At 33.0% G+C, this 21372-nt stretch overlaps 2 protein-coding genes across 13 annotated transcripts in view; one reads left to right on the forward strand and one right to left on the reverse strand.

Annotated features, from left to right (window-relative positions):
• The window catches only part of LOC113518177 (very low-density lipoprotein receptor), a 238535-nt gene extending 235754 nt beyond the window's left edge, over positions 1 to 2781 (forward strand). For 11 of the 12 annotated variants that reach the window (XM_026902972.3, XM_026902969.3, XM_026902968.3 and 8 more), the window contains 2 exons: positions 472 to 630; positions 1434 to 2781. In XM_026902972.3, the coding sequence (XP_026758773.2) occupies positions 472 to 630; positions 1434 to 1478 (204 nt within the window). In that variant the 3' untranslated portion in view covers positions 1479 to 2781. Of the gene's footprint in view, positions 1 to 471; positions 1271 to 1433 lie in introns of all 12 variants that reach the window. The other variant, XR_004224143.2, reaches the window with a different exon arrangement.
• Positions 2782 to 4747: 1966 nt separating this feature from the next.
• On the reverse strand, positions 4748 to 12534 carry LOC113518333 (queuine tRNA-ribosyltransferase accessory subunit 2). The gene is made up of 7 exons (XM_026903203.3): positions 12292 to 12534; positions 11338 to 11606; positions 10273 to 10454; positions 9681 to 9850; positions 8501 to 8703; positions 7396 to 7521; positions 4748 to 6617 (listed from the first exon to the last, which is right to left on the reverse strand). Exons 1-7 carry the CDS (start codon positions 12406 to 12408, stop codon positions 6374 to 6376), a joined length of 1311 nt encoding a protein of 436 aa, XP_026759004.2. The 5' UTR covers positions 12409 to 12534; the 3' UTR covers positions 4748 to 6373.
• Positions 12535 to 21372: the final 8838 nt, after the last annotated feature.

Raw genomic sequence — 21372 nt, forward strand, 5'->3', positions numbered from 1 at the left:
TAATAGAATTTCTTTTTATCATATGTTTGTGGGTCACCTGGTACAAATCCATTGAAAACGATAAGACCGTCTACATTTTGCAGCCTTATCGATGTTTTTTCTTTTGTCCATGTTTTGGTAATTAATTAATACTATTGTTTATACTATACAGTAAGAATACAAATAAATAGATATAATAAAATAGCTATAGGCTTCATATTTACTTATAATTGCATAATATTCTTTATCTTCTCTGATGCGATATTATGATTATATACCTAATTCTGATTGTACATTACAATATATAACGCGACCTTCGAACATCATTAGTTTTCTCGGCTGTAACATCAATAGAGGAACTGATTCAGTCAATGCTTTAATTACGCTCTTGCATCAGAACAAGCCCCTTTAATTGGCACCAATTGAGTAACATTGTGTATCCGAATGTTGCTTACGGGTGGAAGTTTCAAATTCTTCCTTTCTTTTTTCTAGATTGCAGTTGTTATGTACCGACATTATGTGCATCGCAACGTCACTTCAATGAACTTCGACAATCCTGTATATCGCAAGACCACAGAGGACCACTTCGCACTAGAGAAAAATGGCTACGCACCGGGCAGCAAATTGTATCCCAGTACTGTGGGAGAAGAGGTGAGAGCGCTAACAGCCATGGAGTGTACACTCAATATACAGAATAGTCTTAGATAAGTCGTGTAAACCTACACTGCCCTCCAAAATGGAGCCAATTACTAATAAGTGGGTGTTTTTGTCTTCAACCCAACTCAAATATTAATTTTATATATTTTATTGTAAACTACAAATATAAAAAGATGTTTATTTTCGAAACGTCACTTACGTCTTAGGTACAATGAAATAAGACCCCAAAACTAATATGGCCAAATTATAGTATTGTAAATAACAAGGTTAAACCTAGGGTTATTTTATTAAAGTAAAATTAAGGTCTGCCTAAGACATTTTAAACTTGATGTACTTAGAGTTATATTTACTAGGCATTGTTTTAAGGATTTTATAGAAAATATTTTCGTTTAGATATAAGATTGTGGCAATTTAAACGTGCCAACATTTTTACCGCATCAGTATTAAAGAATAGTTGCCAAATTATTGGTTATAAATGGTAGGTGTTAATGCTGTAAATAGTCACTTTGACATTAGTATTATTATAATGATTTTATATTCTGCCTACTGCTTAATCATAGACATTACACAAAAAGTTTTACTGCCGATATATTTATTTTTCATGCGTAAACATGCGAGGGCTATTAATCAATCGGTAAGTTTCTAGAAAGTAGATGAAAGAAGCCTTTTAGTGCTGTAATTTTTGTGTAGAAAAAATATTTTGCGCTATTTTTCGTATATCTGCATTAAGCTTATATACGCGAAATTGGATGTTTTATTTCGATGGGTTGTAAAATGTAATTTTTTTTTCTTTCCAGGCCCAAGAACCTCTTAACACATCCGGTACAAATGACTTTGTATAGTGTACAAGCCGGCAGCAAGTACATTAGTGTGTCATTAAATGTGAAAAGAAAGAGAAGGACATGTGATACTTAAAATAGTTGAAAAGTGAATGGGATTTAAGCTAACATTTTATAGTAAACTTTAATAAGTTAGTGTAGTGCAGTGGAAAGTGTAAAAGCTTTGAACAAAGTTCTGTTTATCGACTTGCCTCGCTCCATGCGGATCTCAAAATTGCGGAGTTTTTTTTTATATTAATCACCGCAATAATGTTTTGTTAACATTTCAACTGAGATCTTTGTAAATGCTTTGGTATTGTATCACATATAAAATAGGAGGAATGTTTTTTTTATTATTTTCTCTTTAAACTGTGACCAGTTAGAAATTCGAATATTGCTTTTGAGGAAATGCCTGGTGCATATAATTATTTATATTTTTTTTTATATATATTTTTTAGTTATTATTTAGGTGTTTTACACAACAGTTATGTGGCAACATAATTAACATTGGAAATAAAGTTCATATTTTAAATATTGAGATGTACTTATTAGTAAATCTACATTGATTTTTTTAAATAATACAATTTTGTAGTGATATATTGATATATTAAATATACCTAACGCAATTTTGCCACTTTTAATTTGAACGTTAATTCGTATAGTTTTATTATTTATTGAGGCTGTTTGGAAACAAATTGTATTATTCATAAAAACGTAAAACGTTTTATTTAATATTTATTGAAATTCGTAATTATGGTCTGAAAGACACGGACCTTGTGGCGTAGATATATGAAATCTATTAAACGAAAACTTTAAATTGTAAAATGTTTAACGTTTTTGTGAATAAGGGGAGTAATGAATAAACTCGTCTTCAAAGGTAATATGTGTGCCAATATGTACAATAAATTATGAACTAGTGAAAATTTATAAAAATATCGCCAATTATGTATAATAAAATAAGTTTCGTTTAAATTTCATAGATCAATGCTCATTGTTTGTTGATTTGTATTTATTTGAATTATATGAACTTGTTATACATTAGTACAGTTTAATATTTATATTTTACGTAAAGGTTGTGTTTAACCGTACTACATAATGTATTTTTATTAGTAATTAATTAAAAATCGCCTAGTATTTGGAACATGACTTTGTCGAGCAAAATCCTGCCAAATCCTCTAAATTATTATCCTATTCGTAATGTAATTGAATTACATTAAATAATCACTTATGCACATTTCATACAATATGCTAGCTCAATAAGTGTCGTCACTAAAATTATTGTGTAAATATTGTCAGTAAAATATATGTAAAATGTGTTAATTCTGTACTTTGATTTTTTACTTACCTTCGTATTTATTAAGTAGAGACATGAGCTGAAACTCGCTTTAAGCAATCATTCTAGTAAATTATTAATTACTATTTAAATATTTTACGTCTTTAGTCATATAAAAGAAAAACGGTAATTTGAGCTTTTATTATAAAATCGTTTTCTGTATGAACGAGATACATTTATGAAAATATTACTGAATAATTAAAATTATTCAATAATATTCTTTTATTGTATATTTAATAATATTGTTTATGTTAGATTTCCATTCAAAGAAATTCGAACGTGTGAATTGAAATGAAATATTTTTATCAATTAATACACGTTAAAAAATGTTATGATTTTATGTATTATATAATTTTTTATATAAAAATGAAATAACACTCGCTAATCTCAAATCGACCTAAACTGAGCAGGATTTTCATATATATACATATAGAAAGGTAAGTACCAATCTAGCTGCAGATAATCATTGGAAACATCAAGTAATCGCTACATTGTATGATGATCACACCTCGTCATACGTAATAGACGGAAACGTTAATAAATCAAATAAACCTCGTTACGCCTCGACGACCGAGGTCATAATATTGTTTGAATGGAATATTACACAGACAAGAAAACTGTACCTCTTAAGCCTGTTGTATACTAAGTAACTGTAAACGTGTAGTATTTTTCCAATTAGGAGACGCTTGCTTAGAAATTTTTAAATAACTAGAGAATTATTGGAATATGATATTAATATATTAATAATATTTCACAGTATTTCTGTTGGAAAACTTGGGAATTTCAATAATGGAAACATATAATAACAGTAGATCCCATAAATCATTTTTTTTTATTGATACAGAAATGCAAAAGTATACATTACAGTGAGTATCCGTACATACGCACTAGTTAACAAAATTAAAAGCTTTTACAAGTACTAGATATAAATTAAAAATAGTAATAAAAAAACTAATTACTTAGTATATTATTTTTATTTATACTTCTTGCTGACAATACTTAAAAAAAAGATAATGTAACTAAAAAGTATCCTTATCGCTACGATATATTTTATAGTAAGCAATAATAAAATTAATAAGTGGCAATTAATTTATAACCATCATTAATTATGCCTTATTATTATATGATGGAACAATATCATTAAACTAGGATTTTATAACGTAAAGAAAATCAGGGTCATTTCCTTTAGATAGCTGTTATGCTTTCAGACCCGGTAAATGCAATTTTGCAACAAACTGGGTTAATTTTTTTATTATGGGGATATTATTGTTTTAAAACCGGCTGAACGGTTTCGGAAATAATCATCGGAGACGATCATTCGAACAATACGACAGTCATTTCATATATTAAAATTTTAAAACATTAAATAAATATATAAAATAATAAATACAATATTTAGGATTATCCTTACTGATATTATAAATATGAAAATGAGTTTGTTACTTTATAGCCCCTAACGGCTTAATCAAACACTTTAAAATTTAGTATATGTACTATATGGAATGGAGAAGGGTAGAGCCTACTTTTACTGTAACAGTCAGTATCAGTCGCAAGTAAAAAGCTAATAAAACAAGTTATACTAGGTATATACATTAAAAATACTTACAACGATAGTCAAGACCTATTCATAGATTTTATCTTACAACTGCCATATATTATTATGTTATAATACATATAACATACGCAATCCGCTCCAACCCCGCTGCCAATCATCAGCAGTTATTTAAATGGTATAATATATAGGTTCAACGAAATTCGCCATTATGTTTTAGATTTCATTTCTATTAAATGTAAAAAAAGTCTTGTTATAAACATCGCTTTATACTATTAATATATATATATATATATATATATATATATATATATATATATATATATATATATATATATATATATATATATATATATTAGTAATAATAATTAAAGTTTCAAATAACTATTAACTCTATATTATGTACAAAGTATACCTATTACATTACGGTTCTCCACCGTGCGTTTTTCAAGGCACTTTCTCCCACGCACAACCACTCTTTGGAATCAACTTCCAGCAGCAGTATTTCCGAACTGATACGACAACATAACCTTCAAGAAAGGAGCATATTCCCTTTTAAGAGGCCGGCAGCACACCTGCAATGCCGTTGGTGTTGTGGGTGACCATGGGCGGCGGTAATCATTTACCATCAGGTGAGCCGCATGCTCGTTTGCCCCGTGTTGTAAAAAAAAAGTATATCATATAATACAAAAATAGAGAATGTGCGTATATATACATACTGAAAAGTACTTTTCACCTTACCCACTTTCATTGTCATGAAAGATTGCGATTTTCAGTTTCTTCAAATTTGGGAATAGAAGTCCGAAGGTGACAAATCAGTCGAATAGGGGAGATGATTTTTTTTTACTTTCTACATTTTAACGAAAACATGCGCGTCGTTTATTGCAAAAGTTCTTGTAAATAAACTATTTGAGAGAACAAGTTTAAACTTGTCATACGAACTAATGACGAGCACCTAGGCAAGAAAAATAAATTTTTGCTGATTAGAACGCCGGTCTGTCAGACGGATACCTTTCCAGATAATTATCTAAATCATCTCAAGTATTAGTATTTAAATATCAATATTGTGATGTTTATATTCGGTATAGATTAGACAAGACATAATCCTTACCCGTAATCTAGACCCACGTATTATTCTAAATCTTACATTTCAAGATTAATTCTATGTCTGGTTACGTTCACACATTTCTTTAATCTAGAACACTTTTGCGTACTCTTAATTTGGAATCTTTTAGGAGTATTACTAATTTATTCTATGCAACTTCGACATGGTTCCATCAACCTACTTGTTTAGTAATATTCCTCCTATAAACTTACATAGACATCAACCATATATCCTCTACATTTCAGAAACACAGCAACACAATGTCGTTATTTCAACATATTATTTAAAAGTGCTCTATACTTTCTGCCTGCCGGAAATGGTAAGATGGAGTTTATAGTAAAAGAGAATGTAGATTAACATTGTATTACATGTGGTATTATAAATATTAAAAGAAATTATATTGAGGAACTCTTCATCATTCATTTAAGTCACCTTAACTAGTGTCCGAAGTCAGTGAGAGATCATGAGTAAGAGCTGAAACATTTTATTCAAATTTTTACCATTATAGATCTGTACGAATATTAATAAGCAAATAACTCTGAGGAGTATTGCTTTACAGCATTCATAAAAATGCATTAAATGTTGGCATGTTAAATGTTAGGTTCATTATAAAGGCAACATCAGTGGATAAACGTATCTGCAATTCCATTAGATTACAGTTGTGACCATTTCAGTCACAATTGTAAGATATTAATATAAAATTACAAAGGAACAACTATATAACAAAATACTGTTTAGGTACAAAACAAACTACATACTATTATTTTAAATACACAATCGGGACATACCGCGATGAAAAAACCTTTGCAGGTAAATAGTATCTACGTCTCTGCTTCTTTATTGCCGACATTTCAAAGACGAAACGCATTAAGTCCCGATTGTGTGTTTAAAATATGTGTAAACAACGCAAAAGTTTATACTTAACTAAACTACAAACTATTATCACTTTTAACTACATTATCAATGTCGTCATCACTCACTCGCCTTTTCTTGTTTTTCTCCTTTTTCTTACTTGTCTTGACATCTTGTATTGTAGGTATTGGTACATCTTTTTTATTTTGCTTATAAAAGTCATATTGTTTGATTATGTGCTTTTTAAATACATCGAATGTTCTTGAAGCTATATGAAGACGAGCGTGGTGGAAGAACTCGTCGAAATGATGGAGATTGTGTCTGAAATGTTATGAGAAGGACTATATAATTGTAGAGATAGTAGATTATTCCTTCAATAATGTGTAAGACAGCAGGTTAAAACCCATCTGAAATAAAACCGAATGCTTGCAACGCTCACAACATAGTCATTCATGATTAAGAGTCATGGCTGGTTCCAAAATCTGTTAAGCGTTCTCTACAAAAATAGACAAATCGATCCGAATATTTTTTATATATATAATATAATTAATATTTTGTTTCACAAAAAAGACCACTTGTGGCAAAACCAGTTATTTTGATTTAAAAAGTAAACTATAAATCGATTTTGATTAAATTTTTAACTCATAAAGTTATGAGGAAATAAACATAAAAAATATAACTGTATTGAGAACCTGCTTCGTTTTGAAGTTTCTTCAAAATATACTATGTACTTACAAAACTTTAAAAAATAAAAATTTTGTTTAACCAGCTTCTAAATTAAGTTTAGTCCCAAAGTATAAATTTAATATTAAATTGGATAAATAGAACTTAGAATAACATCTGTATAAATAAAAATGAACCAATAAATTTATTGCTAAAACTCGAAAATACCTGGAACAATTCTGCTATTTTTTTTTTTCAAATATCAAAGTCAAAGGAGCGTTCTTATGAAGAGAAAAATTGGAATTAATATTTTTGAGAAGATAAAAATAAAATATATGTATGGATATGGGAAGTCTGTAAAGGAAAACTGGTGTTTTGTTGTCTTTGTCTATCATAAGAAACAAGTTATCCAGCTTTTAATAAAAACAATACTTACATGCTAAGTAACACTGAAGCCAACATCTCTCGAGTATTCAAAAGGTGTCGAATGTATGCTCTTGTATGTTTCTTGCACGCTAAGCATTCACAACTGGCTAAGACAGGTTGAAAGTCATCCTTGTAACTGGAATTTTATAAGGAAATGTATAAATTAAATTGTAACAAAAACAATTGTTTGGTTTTTAGTTTTTTTTTTCTTTACATGAATTTGCACTTAGTTTAAAAATGACAAATAAACTGAAGGCCTACCTGATGGGGCGTGAACTTATTGCTATAGATATAAATAACACTTTGGACATTACAAAATATACCTACTGTAACACTCTATGGTAAGTCTTCATAAATTGCCATTCCTGAGGATTAACGTGTCATGCGTATGTCCTCTGTAACTTTACAATTGCTTGATGGAAGAAAGTTTACTAAGTCTACTTAAATGCGTAAAAACTTTCTGCTTTTCTGGATGATAATTTATTAGATAAGTATGTTGATACTCAAAGTACGGCTTTCAATTCTTTTTCTGTTGACTCAGAACAGCTATTTTATTATCTATTATATTCAGCAACGAAATATACTATTTTACAGTAACACTTGAGTGCTGACCCCGTACGGACAAACGCAGCGTAGGGTGAGCCCCACTAGATAGAGTGACGATCTTAAATGTATTGCAGAGTCAGTGTCAGTCAGATTATAAATGAACATAGCTGATTTTTTTTTGTCGTCACTTGTTAACACCTAGTATTATTAAGGTAGTGGTGTGTGAATAGTGGTAATAGTAGATACAGGGAAAGGACTTTGTTTTCATTATTGTCATCGATTACTAATTAGAAAAACTATTAATTAAAATACTCGTATTATTAAAATTTTACAGACGATATTTATTAGAGACATATTTTTTAATTTTTTGACGGGATCGCAGGACCACTTAAATTTTTGGCTTATTCATGGGTCGCGACATTAAAGTGGTTGAGAAACAATGCATGCCATACAATATTTATTCAATTTCATTGTGATTGGTTCAGCTGTAAAGGCCCTAAAAGATAACAAACAAAAAACTCACTTTCACATTTATAATATTATGTAAGGATAATAATATGTAGACTCACCTTTCATCATTAAGATTTAGAATACATAGTTCTTTATTATCTTGATTTACATCTAACTGTAATGCTAATGCATGGCCAGCATTTGTCAATTTCAGTGGATAAGAACCATCAAACAAATCCCATCCATGTTCTATGGCAGTAACAACTACGGCTGGATTCCAACAGCCTTCTATAATGCATAAAAAATCTTTTGGTAGGGCATCCTAAAAGAGTGTAATAGAATAAATTAATAACTATTCCCAAGTAAATTCATTCTATCAGCTAGGTGTTCTTGTTGTCTATCTTTACATAATAATATACAAAATAAGAAGTCCAAAATGGCTATTTTTAGCTATTCATAATAAGTTATATAAATACTATTACTTTTGTTGATATTTTATATTAAATTGCAATATTTAATAAAAATTGTTACTAAATTAACTCCTATTAAGCAGCTAGTTTAGCAAATTTTTTAAACACGCAATTATCCTAGCGCAATAAAAATACTCAAAACTAGTTATAGAAATTGTCTGATTTCAGAAATGATATGCAATCAATAAAAAAGCTTTCTGAAAATACTAATTGGAACAGGAGTTTCGCTTCCTTTAGTATTATTATTATAGACAGGCGTGACAGATGTATGTATGTATTATTATTGTCATGAGATTTCAGTTTAATTTTTAGAAGTGAAGTGAAGTGAATAGCACAGTAGATTTGGTATAATAATATTTTTTCCATGTCTAGTCTTTTATTTATTGAAAATACAAGCAAAGAACAAAAACTTGACACATAATTCATAAATAACTACTACAATAGGATTTGTATTTGCTAGCATTTTCTTTCTATACAGTAAATATATTTTCACGAAGGAAAAGTCTAATTCTAACGCAAACAAAGTTATAGGACTTCATTCACCCAATTTTTAATTGGGTAACACACATGGACTATATATTACTGATATGATCATTATTTAAAATTACAATCATATTGTTAACTGCACTTGTAAGTGTAGGTTACACTATGTACTGAAAAGAGCAGATAATGATATTTAAAAAATAGTGAGAGATTTCTGGAAGAATACATACAGTGCCAACTTCAAATAAATGAGAAAAGGCAAGGATATGGTGAATTATACTGAAAAATATATTGGCCTGTATAAATTTTATTAACTATCTATTATGTAGAGTATGTAGTTACTTACACCAACTCTTTTGAATATTGCCTCCAACTTTTCTAAGGGCACAGTTAAAGATTCTTCAGATCCATCTGTAATACCTTCAAGGGTCACACCACTTAGATTTTCTTTGTATGTTAGTATATTTTGAATAGACTGTTCACATTTTCTTTCTTCACCTACTCCCACTATTACACCTAAAAAAACGCGACTTAATTGTTATTAATGTTGATTACTTATTCAGTATTTACATTAATATTTAATGGGTTTGTTTTTTGATCAAAAAAAAAATGGCAATTCTATTTTTATAATGCTTATAATGACAACCAATCTAATAGCTCGCCTTATCAAGTGATTATCTATAAATATAAAAAATGTCATGAACATCAGATACACATGATGCCCATGGTACCCCTCATGCATTCCTTTTTTATTAAATTCATATACTACATAGTTAGTATCTAGTTTGAGGGGCTTAATTATTTGTACCATTGTAATTGTACCATCTTTATCATTTTGTTTCTATTTCATATAATTTGGATTTGGCATTTATAGTTCTCTTCCATTAATCTCTAGTTACAACTGAACTATACCACCAATATAAAGTATTTATACAAACCAATGAGAGAACTGTCTTGCAAACATGTTGAATTTTTGTGTCGTGTCACACACATATTCAACATATTACTTGTTCTATCCAATGCCTTCGAGATCCTCTTGGAACCCTCATCAAGTGATGTGTGGCCATCTGCAATCGCCAAAATTATATCTGGTTTGAATACTTCCATCAAATCCATATATCTGGAAAATTTAATTTTTTTCCTTATGCCTTTACAATTTTAATCAGTTTTGTTTAAATTCAAATGATTCTATAAGATAAGCACATGGCTGGGAGATTTTTACAAATTAAGTTGGTTCATAATTTATCAACAATGTTTACAGACAAAATAACTTTTAGTAAAAAGAATTTTTTTTATAGATTATTATAAAGAAGAAACCTCAGAAAATTGTCATTTGTATTTTTAACAATATAATATTAGAAATATACAAACATTTATTGTGCTACAAATCAAACAAATGTACAATATCATTAAAAACCTACTCTACAAGATAACCTTGTGTTATGTGAAACTGGATAACAAATATTTAGAGCACAATATTATCAATTCAGTCATAACATTTAGTCTTGATTTATAACAGATTTATACCACAAGGTTCACTGCGTCAGCTTTTAGTATTATGAATTATTATAATCATTTTGTATGAGCATGCTAAAATAAAAAAAAAATATATATTGGTGATTGTCGAACTCTACACATACAAAGTCTCAATAGGATTATAGATGTAGAATATTGACGATCACACTATGACATATTAATATTAAATCTATGTTTAAACAGATTGAATTAAATGTATTTATTGGAACCATAAAAAATTACAAAAGTAGGGTAGTGTATAATAACAGCCACATTAGTTAAAATTAACTGTGTTGTGGCTGTCAACACCCACCTCCTCAAGGCAGAGACGCTAGCGTTCCAGTAGAATAAATAAAACTGTTAATTAAACAACGAAAAAGCATGTACATGTAGCACATATATATGTACCTAACATACATATAAACATTTAGACATTTAGTTTTACATAATATTAAAAAGTCCAGTACAGAAACAAAATGTAACCATACCTATTAGCAGAAATCATTTTCTTTCCATTTTTAGTCCAAAGAGGAACCGAATCTGATTCAAAATGTCCAGAAGGTGTAATTTCTGATGCTCCATGTAGTGTGACACAGGTTAAATGGTTTTGAAGTCCTGCAAATTTCGCTACACCCTCACCCTGTGCTTTCAATCCTGTTTCTAACTGGTAGGATTTTGACAGTGGAACCCACAGCAATTTTGGGTTAGAGAACACTTTACTCAAAACCTCATTTGTTAGGTGAACTACACTGCCACTCTGAAAAATAATTTATTAAAAATTAAAAGATCTCAATATAAACTTAGTCTCACTAAATTAGTATAGATCATAACCTCCAATAGGTTATAACTTATAGTATTAATATTATTTATACCTCTAGCATTATGTTTATTTTTTTTCCCTTGATTTTTTACTAATTATATTATAATTAGTATTATTTACTTAAACAATAATTTAATTTTTAAAATCATTGAACAATGACAGAAGAAAAATTACTAGGTTTAATTTCTTGTTAGCAATGGAAAATAAATGTGATGTACTTAAACAGGTTTTAGATACTTGTTTTTTATTGGATATGGATAATGAATGGTAATCCTGCCTACACTATTGGTATACATGGCGGGTACCAGTGAGGAATGATAAGTGAAGACGAAGCAAGTCAGTCAGCTTATCGTGACATTGAATCAATTTACCAATGAATCAATTACGATGGTTTCCAGAGGAAACCGTGAGGAGGTCGACCTGATATTGCTAGTAATAGGGTTGTTAATCCCCATTACTAAGAATTCCTTTTCCCCAAGGTCTTAGGTACCTATTCGATTAACTAAATGAATTCTGAATAAAAATTATTCATAAATAATTAATGTCAAAAGGTTACTGGGCGTTTAACCATTTGATCAGTGGCTAACCTTAAGTAATTCTTTAAAAAAATATATATACTAACTTGAGTAAACAAAGCACTAGCAGGAGTTTCTATTACTGCGGTCGAGATTTTGACAAATCCTTTAAGACTGCCTATACGTTCACCGCCGCTGCCTGCTTGATTTATTATAAATCGCATTATTATGGTATAGACACTAACAAAATTTAAATAAGTAATATAATATCCAATTATCGGTGATATACAAAATCAAAATGTTAGAAACGAAGACGGACCACGCGTGAAACATGCGCGAACTTTGTTATTATTGAGACATCATGATAGGTTGACATTGACAGTTGACAGCTTGAAGAAACATAAAAGCAAAAACAAGTGACAACTGACAACAGAAAATTAACTGTCTCAATCCGAAATCTTTGATCTTTATAGATTAAAATAAATTGTTGTCAATATATTGTAAGGGTAGGGGAGAATGATTGTTAGTAATGTGGGTTAACAGTCCCATTGCTAGCAATATGCTCCATAAGGTCAAGTTCCACATGATCCCCTCAGGAAACCATCGTGCTGAATACCTAGTGTATTCATCACGGTGGGTTAACTAACCTGTCTTTTCATTTTCACCTATCATCCCTCACTAGTGCTCCACCAGCATATACTGTTAGCGCATGTGGGGTTATCAATTCCATTATCCATTTTACAAAACTTTCAAATATAAATAAAGTCACATCAAGAGATCCCACAATGTTGAAATTGCCCATCTGCAGAACCACACTGTATCAACAAAACTGTGATATAATGACTATTAAAATATAATATAAAATACCAAAATCAATAAGAGAACTACCAGTAAGTTACTTTAAATTACGGTTAAAAAATGGTTACTGGAATGCAATTTTTATTCAATAAATGACTTATTAAAAAATTAAATGTATGTAAGTAAATTTGTAATTCTATGTAAGTAAATGTAGTTGTATTTGATATATATAATGTATGTATTTTGTAAAGACTTACAGAGCGCGCCCGGCATGATCGGCGCTTGCGGAAGGAGGGGCGAGAGAGAGATATATATCTATTACTTTTACTCATTCACGTTTCATTACACACAACAGTATTGTATGACATTTGTTATATTATTGACTTGTTATGTATTTGTTTTTGTTTAGTTTGTATTTGTATTTGTTTAGTTCTACTGCCATTAGTATGTGTGCGGCTGCCAATATTTATGGAGTGACTCCTACTAGGCTATTAATATAAGTAAGCCACTAAATTATAATACTAAATTTGCATGCCTTTAGATAAGGCGAAATGTGTAGATCAATTATATTTAAGACCATTATTATTACCACATTTCGAGCAAATAAATAAATTATTATTTTTAAATTTTACCAAAATTCTCATCTCCCCTCTTAAGGAGAGGAGATGGCAACTAACCCCCGGCAGAAGCACAGTCGGCCGGGGTTCAGGGCCCCAGGGAGAGAAACCGGCGTACAATGCGGGCAGAATCTAAGAGCACCGCTTTCTGCATCTTTCCCGGGAGTGAGCCGCCTCGGAATCCCAACCGTCTGAGATGTTGTTCCAGACTGGTTGGGATAAGACCGTTCACCGACATAACGATTGGGATGATTTCGGTAGATGTCACCCCCCACATTTCGGTCACCTCGTGAGCCAGGTCGAGATATTTTCTCTTCTTCTCGGTTTCGGCTTTCACGAGGTTCTCGTCATGCGGTATGGTGACATCCACCAAAAACACCCTCGAAAGTGCCCGGTCCATCACCACGATATCAGGTTTGTTCGCAAGAACAGTCCTGTCCGTGATGATGGATCGGTCCCAGTAGAGCCTGACGCTGTCGCTTTCGAGGACCGGCTGTGGCTCGTACTTATAGTACGGCAACCTCTCATTCGCGAGGCCGTACTTCAGAGCTAGCTCTTGATGGAGTATTTTGGCTACCTGGTTGTGCCTGTGCAAGTACTCTGTGTTGGCAAGAGCTGAACAACCCGAAAGCACATGTCTGAGTGACTCTCCAGGATGGCGACATGCTCGACAGATGTCCTCAGTGCCATCCTTCAGAATGTGCTTTCGGTAATTGTTCGTCTTAACCACCTGATCCTGTATTGCACAGACAAAACCCTCGGTCTCTCCGAAGAGATCACCGAACTGTAGCCAGTGCACGGAGGTCTTCGTGTTTACGTACGGCCCGTGAAGGGCTTTGAAGAACCTTCCGTGCAACTCCTTCTCTTTCCATACGGCCTCCCGCTGAGAGGTACCCAAAACTTCGGGTTTTCGCCAGTCCTCTTTAGCCAGAGAAAGAGGGGTGAATCCTTTGTCACATTCTATGACCTCTCTATGCAAACCCTCGTCTCTTTTCTCCAGAAAATATGTCCTGAGGCTGTCAATCTCGCGGTTGTGCATGGTCTTAACGCTTAACAAGCCTCGACCACCAGCTTTCCGCGGGATATACAGCCTCATGACTGACGATTTCGGGTGATGCATTCTATGGAGGGTCATAGTTGTGCGGACTTTCCGATCCAGGGCTTCGAGTTCGGTTTGAGACCATCTGAGCACGCCAAAAGTGTAAAGGAGTACGGGTATGACCCAGCCGTCATAAGCTCGGATTTTATTGGCGCCCGACAAAGAACTTTTTAGTACTCTTGTAAGGCGCGCAAAAAATTCCTCGCGGACTGACTGTTTCATATCCGTCTCCTTCACACCGATGTTTTGTGACATGCCCAGATACCGGTATGTTTCAGCCTCGGAGAGGGTTTTAATATTAGAGGGATCTGTGGCGATCCCTTCAGTTTGAGTGACCCGTCCCCTCTGCACATGGAGGACCGCGCACTTGTCTATTCCGAGCGCCATCCTAATAGAGCTGCTATAATCGTTTACGATATTTAGCAGCTCCGTCAGGCGTTCGACGCTCGGAGCTAGCAGTTTCAAGTCATCCATGTACAGAAGGTGAGACACTCGTGTACCTCCTCTCCGATACTGAAATCCAGTCCCCGAATTCTCCAGTAAAGTACTGAGTGGATTCAGGGACAGGCAAAACCAAAGTGGACTCAAACAATCGCCCTGGAATATTCCTCTCTTTATCTCTATCCGGTCAGCGGTATCCGTCAATCGCTCGCCCTGGATAGTCAGGATCGTCGTCCACTGCCTCATGCATGCCTCCAAGAACACTCGAACTGTACCGTCGATCTTGTACAGCTCGAGTATCCTCCGGAGCCATGAATGGGGCACGGAATCGAACGCCTTTTTATAATCTATCCAGGCGGCGGAGAAATTCCGACGGTTCCGCTTGACCACGTGCCCAGCGACAGCATCAATGAGGAGCAGCTCCTTCGATCCGCGGCTACCGCCCCTGCATCCGTTCTGAGCGCTAGATAGGATCTTATTCTCGTACACATGACGAGAGATCTTAGCGCTCAGAACGGATGTTAACGTCTTATATATTGTCGTAAGACAAGTGATGGGGCGATATTTAGATGGATCCGCGGTATCGTCCATCTTAGGAGCTAAATGAGTGATCCCGGTTGTAAGGAAGTTCGGGAGCGTCCTGTTTTCGAGGGCACTCTGGAATTGCACGGCTAAGGTCGCATGGCTGGCCGAGAACGCCTTTAACCAGTAGTGCTGCAATCCGTCGATCCCCGGACTTTTCCAGTTCGGAGCCCGACGGATCGCGGCAACCACGTCTTCCTCCGTAATGGCAATGGCGTTCATCGGCGTTATTCGAGCACATGCTTCCTCAACATCGTGCATCCATGCGCCCTCCTCATGTTCCACAGGTTCAGACCACAGCTGTCTCCAGAAGGCGACGAAATTGGCTGTTTCGGGTCTTTGTCCTGTGGGCTGTAGTTTTGGGCGCTCCAAGTTCCTATAAAACTTCCATTGATCACTCATAAAGAGGCGATTCTGTTGATACCTCTCAACCCTCTCAGAGTACCGTCGGAGTCGCTTCCCCCATGCAGCGATCTTCTGCTTCAGTTCATCTATGCGCTCCGTAAGTTTGTGCCCGAAGTCCGGCTGGAACAGACGTACACCTGTCCCAGCAAAGGCCTCTTTTACGGAGCGCATAATTCTCGGGCGTGTGTTGCCCTCCCTGAAGCAGAGCAGTCTACCAATGAGGACTCTGGCCTGGGCGATCCGTCGTTCAATCCTTCTTTTCCAGGCTGGTTTCATATTATCCCTTTGGATATTACGTCCAGCCCGGGGCATTTTTGCGCCGGTATATCGGCATACTGCCAACGCAGCGCCAAACAGGATTGAACTCGTCTCTCCCAGGTCACCGCTGCCCTCAAGGTACTGAGGCAGCAGTCCATTTGTGGCCTCAATGGCATCCCGCGTCGCCACATTTGGATATATCCGGGGAAGCTTCGGTCTCTCTTCGAGGGGAGTTCTTCGGATCTCTAGAATCGCCTCCTCTAGTATGCTCCTCATATGCTCTATATAAATTATTATTATTATTATTATCATCAATCTAATATATAAAATTCTCGTGTCGCGGTGTTTGTTACCAAACTCCTCCGAAACGGCTTTACTTACCGATTTTTATGAAATTTTGTTTGCGTATTGGGTAGGTCTGAGAATCGGTCAACATCTATTTTTCATACCCCTCAATGATAAGGGTGATCCACCTCTAAATATTTTTTTTTTTTTTGACAATTTTTTTTATTTTTATTTTATTATGACAGCGTTGAAAAATACATACAGCTTCAAATTTTTACTATTTTATGATCAACGCCTGTTTTTTAATTGCGATTTTTATATACCGCAAAACGAGAACGAAATTGACCTTCTTTCTGTTACTCTCTATGCAGTCTTCGTCCATTTTTTTGTGTTTTATTTCTGTCTCGATCGTAGCAGTGACTGTTATACGTCATCATATCATTTTAAATTTTCAGTGCAACTCTCATGTTAATTTTATTTTCATAGTAAATTTATTTTTATTTTTAAGTTGCTATTAAGTGGTCATTGGTACTTTAGACAAGGCAGGCCCGCATTGTCATGCATTTAAATTCAAAAATCAGCCAGTCGGGATGTGTTACTCATCAGAAAAGTGCAACTAATGGAAATTTAAACACCACCTGAACCATTGCACGGCTTACTTATCAGTACGGATCCAGATTCTATCCTGTTTTTAAAGTCAATTCGCAAATTAAAATCGTGTTTTCAAATAACATCTTTTGGAGCAACAGAAATAATTCAAAATATTGCTGCAAACGGCCAAAAATTTAATTCCACATTTAAAATCAAAGACCAAATTTATCACGAAGTGGGCTCATTGTTGCTAATGCTAAGCGAATCTCATAGATTTTTATTTTATGGATGGCGAGGACTCCGAATGCACACTTGCCAATCGCGTGAATTTACGTTACGGCTATAATAACCTCAATTCACCTTTTGCCAGGAGCATCGTCGGCGAGCTGGAGGCTCTGTTAAATGAGTACAATGAATTGTTGAAATTATTAAAATCACACATGCCCAAGCTACAGAGTGTCAACCACACTATTGTCATCAACCACACTATTTCATCAGGTCGACCTTCATGCAGTTTCCCCTGGAAACCATCGTGGTTTATACTTCATATTATTCATCAAGAAAGATTCCCTTTATCGGATATTACAGTATTCTGACCGGTAAAATTTGTTCATTGCAAGAGAAATATTCATGTTTGTTCAACAAAATAGCTGGGGTATTAATAAAAGTCTATCAGGTATATTTTTAAAATAATCCTAAGTCTATACATAATTATGATCAAGGATATCAAGGATATCCTGAATGTATTCAGCAACAGAGTTTAGTTTTTTTCTTATTTATATTAATAAATTAGAAAAATTGAACCTCTATTGCTGGATAGGAAGTGATATTATGTATAATAATACTAATAACTACTATAAAATACATATATTCACCTGCTTTGAAATTTGCCTTCATATCCTGATTTTTATTAAACTAGGTACTTAAGCGATTGTTTTAATTAAGTTGCTAAGTACAAATTATGAAATTTAGCTTTTATTTCCGAAAAGGGTTGCACCCTTATGGTATCATGAAGTATCGCCCACCTTACAGATATTAATTAAGTTTACGACTAGACTGGGTTGCTTTTGTGCAATTTAATTAAGTTACTGTGTCCATAGAATACAAAAAACATTTTTCATTAAGATTGCAATTAGGGCGTTTAGTAAAATTTTGTGCCTAGAGCATTATAATGATTTATTAAACATCATAACATTATGTACTCCGGCGCTTTTAGAAAGGGATGCAATAACTTTCATAGCCTCAGGAAAAATAATTAGCAATTCAATGGGGTAGGTACGTAGATACCTAAAGCCATATTGGAGTAGGCAAATATTCATAGCAGTGGTTTTGTTTGAGCTACAGTATCTACTTATTTAAAAAACGGTGCATAATTTGATGTTTTTAACTAAGTACTTAGAAGTCGAAAATAATCATTTGTATTTTCGATTATAAAATGCATAAGTAAAAAAATATAAGTGAAAAAATAATCTGTTAGGAATTAGAATCGAATAAATTAAACAAATAAACTTAAATAAGTAAATTCCAAGTATAATAGTATTAGCTGTTTGCTAAATTTAATAAAGATTAGTTGAGCGATTGAGGTAACAAATAAGAAACGTATCATTTACATCCTACTCTAAAGTGTTTGAGGATATACGGATGCATAGAAAACTACTCAACGGATTTAAATTAAATTTGATATCTACATGGAAAGATGAATATCCCAAGTATATATATCTCAACGATATGGAATACTTTCTATGATAAGTACACATGGGCGAATCTGCGGGATATAGATAGTTTGTAATATCAGTAAAGATTTTAACCCATCCGCAATTTACATTAACTTTTGGATAGGTTGGAACACAATTCACTATATAGTTTTTTTTTTTCAATATTATTTCATATGTTTTGTTTTGTTATTACCTCTCCATATGACATCCTTTTTGCCATTTTTCTTAAAGGTTAACTGTCCTGAATTGCTGTACATGAGCTTTCATCACAAAGCGAAATTTGCTAGTAGTTGTCACAATTGGCAACCGCAGTTAAAGTTGAAACATCTCTTAAAATTTAACGCAGTTATGTTTTAAGAAATGTTTTAAGAGGGACATCCCTTTACCATTAATTTCCTTTAGTCGCCTCTTATGACACCCATAGGAAAGTAATGGGTGGCCAATTCTATGCCAGAATCGCACTCCGAGTGGCCACTTTTTGCTCAAACTGAATTATAGTTTCAAAGATAGATAACACTTAAAATTTCATAATTATATATCTCTATATAAGGTTCGTCAATATACAAATATTAGATATATAAAAGTCTATGCCGATTTGTTAAAAAAGACATTTAACTAAAAGAAACATAAAAAAAAACAAGAGTTGTTAAAGAAACAAAAAGTAAAAACATCTGTAATTACGAAATGCAAATCTCCGAAGCTTTTACGATGTTGCCCACCTATTTGAAAACCTCATTAAGCTTCGCAAATCTTATGCTGAAATAATGTTTTATGTTAGTACAGTTTTCTTTAAACCTTTGGAGATAAATTTCGGTGGCATATTTTATAAAAAAAGGAATATTGCATATGTTTAGATTCTAATTTGTATCTGATAGAATTTTGTTTCCAAATATCGTAGGTAGATTAGCTTTAATGAATGTATTTTATTTATATATAACATAATGTTGTATTTTTTTATATAACGTGCATTACAGGAAAAGTATACATTTATAAAAAATTGGTAAACATAATCTTTTGAACTTATTTCTTAATTAATAATTTTTATAATACGTGATACATTAGTTGTCTTTGAAGGTCAAATATGCTTGTCCAATGCATAACAGTTTAGTAAGGTTTATATATGTAGGTAGATAGATTTTTGACAAAATTATAAAAATGTTTTATTGTAAAATGTTGAGAAATAGTTTATTCTTTTTTTACTATTAAAATTTTCTTTCTATTGTGTCTAGAATGGTCATTAAACAGTGTTGCTGTTTGTACATCTATAAAAGTTTAGATATTGTCTTTAAAGTTCAAAGTACAAAGTGAAACACTTAGGTCTGTTTGCCACCAGTTTTACTGGTATCATTTTCAAGGCGCATTATTTATTCATAACCTTTTATTTCTCGTTGGAGCGTTTATGGAGCTACTGGTTATTAATTTTGAGCCCTAGGCTTAAGGCGTTGTTGGAGAGCTTTGTTGAAATCGCTCTGACTTTACGAGTTAAGGATCATGATCTTTGTATCAAAGCTTTCATGTTTAACGATTTTGGTATTCTTAGCTGCGTTTAATATTATTAAAATCTAAATTTATGTCACAAGATCACTTCATACTTCAAGTCTTTTCAAGCAATTTAAGGAATTATTTAATTTAGATCTTATATTGTACGATGGTTAATAAGCCAATAAATTATGATTATGTTTAATGTAATTTTATTGATGATTTACCTATTGCATGAACTAAATATAAAGAAATGCGTTTACACCTCAAATGGTAAATTATTGGTGTAAATAACTCTGTCAGGGATTGGTTACTTTTATCCAATTTGCTAATCCAATTATCCAAAAGTACCTTATCTGATAATTATGTTTTCGTGTTTTCAATGGTCGTCAGCTATTGAGTTCTCTATTGGATGTGCTCTATATAATTAAATAATGTGTTAATTTCACTTATATTTTTTAAAATTACAAAGACTATGTCACAGTGTCATGTACAGAGGTACAAACACAAATTGATTTTGTACAAATACTTCTGCTGTTAGTTACAGTAGACTAAAAAATGAAAAGCTATTTAGAAATGTTATTTTAAAAGTATATTTTTAAACATAAGTTACTTTACTATTATAACGGATACTGAAAATCCTCATTAAGTTTTTTATACGAGCAAGCGTGGTCATGCATCCCGGCGCGATGGTGCATTAATGCCTTACAACTTAATGCAGCCATGCACGCAGGCTACTCGTGGCCGTAACGAGTCTGCAAAGATTAAAGGCATCCAATGTTGCAGATATTCTGTTGCACAGAGTTCTTAATTAGGCAGTTAACGAAATTTTGCCAAAAAGACGGAGTGTCAAAGGAAGAGATCTTTAAACATCTCTTCCTTTTTAGTTTGTTGTATCCACTGTTTTAACTCATGTCT

Source organism: Galleria mellonella, unplaced genomic scaffold, assembly GCF_026898425.1.
Source record: "Galleria mellonella isolate WM207_F2 unplaced genomic scaffold, CSIRO_AGI_GalMel_v1 utg132, whole genome shotgun sequence".
Lineage (NCBI taxonomy): Eukaryota > Metazoa > Arthropoda > Insecta > Lepidoptera > Pyralidae > Galleria > Galleria mellonella.

Bases quoted from the DNA above. Each gene is read 5' to 3' on its own strand.
- LOC113518333 (XM_026903203.3), bottom strand. From the start codon at position 12,408: ATGCGATTTATAATAAATCAAGCAGGCAGCGGCGGTGAACGTATAGGC. The intron at 10,455-11,337 runs GTATGGTTACAT...TAAATTTTCCAG, and splicing joins AAAATGATTTCTGCTAATAG to ATATATGGATTTGATGGAAG. The intron at 8,704-9,680 runs GTAAGTAACTAC...ACACTCTTTTAG, and splicing joins CAATATTCAAAAGAGTTGGT to GATGCCCTACCAAAAGATTT.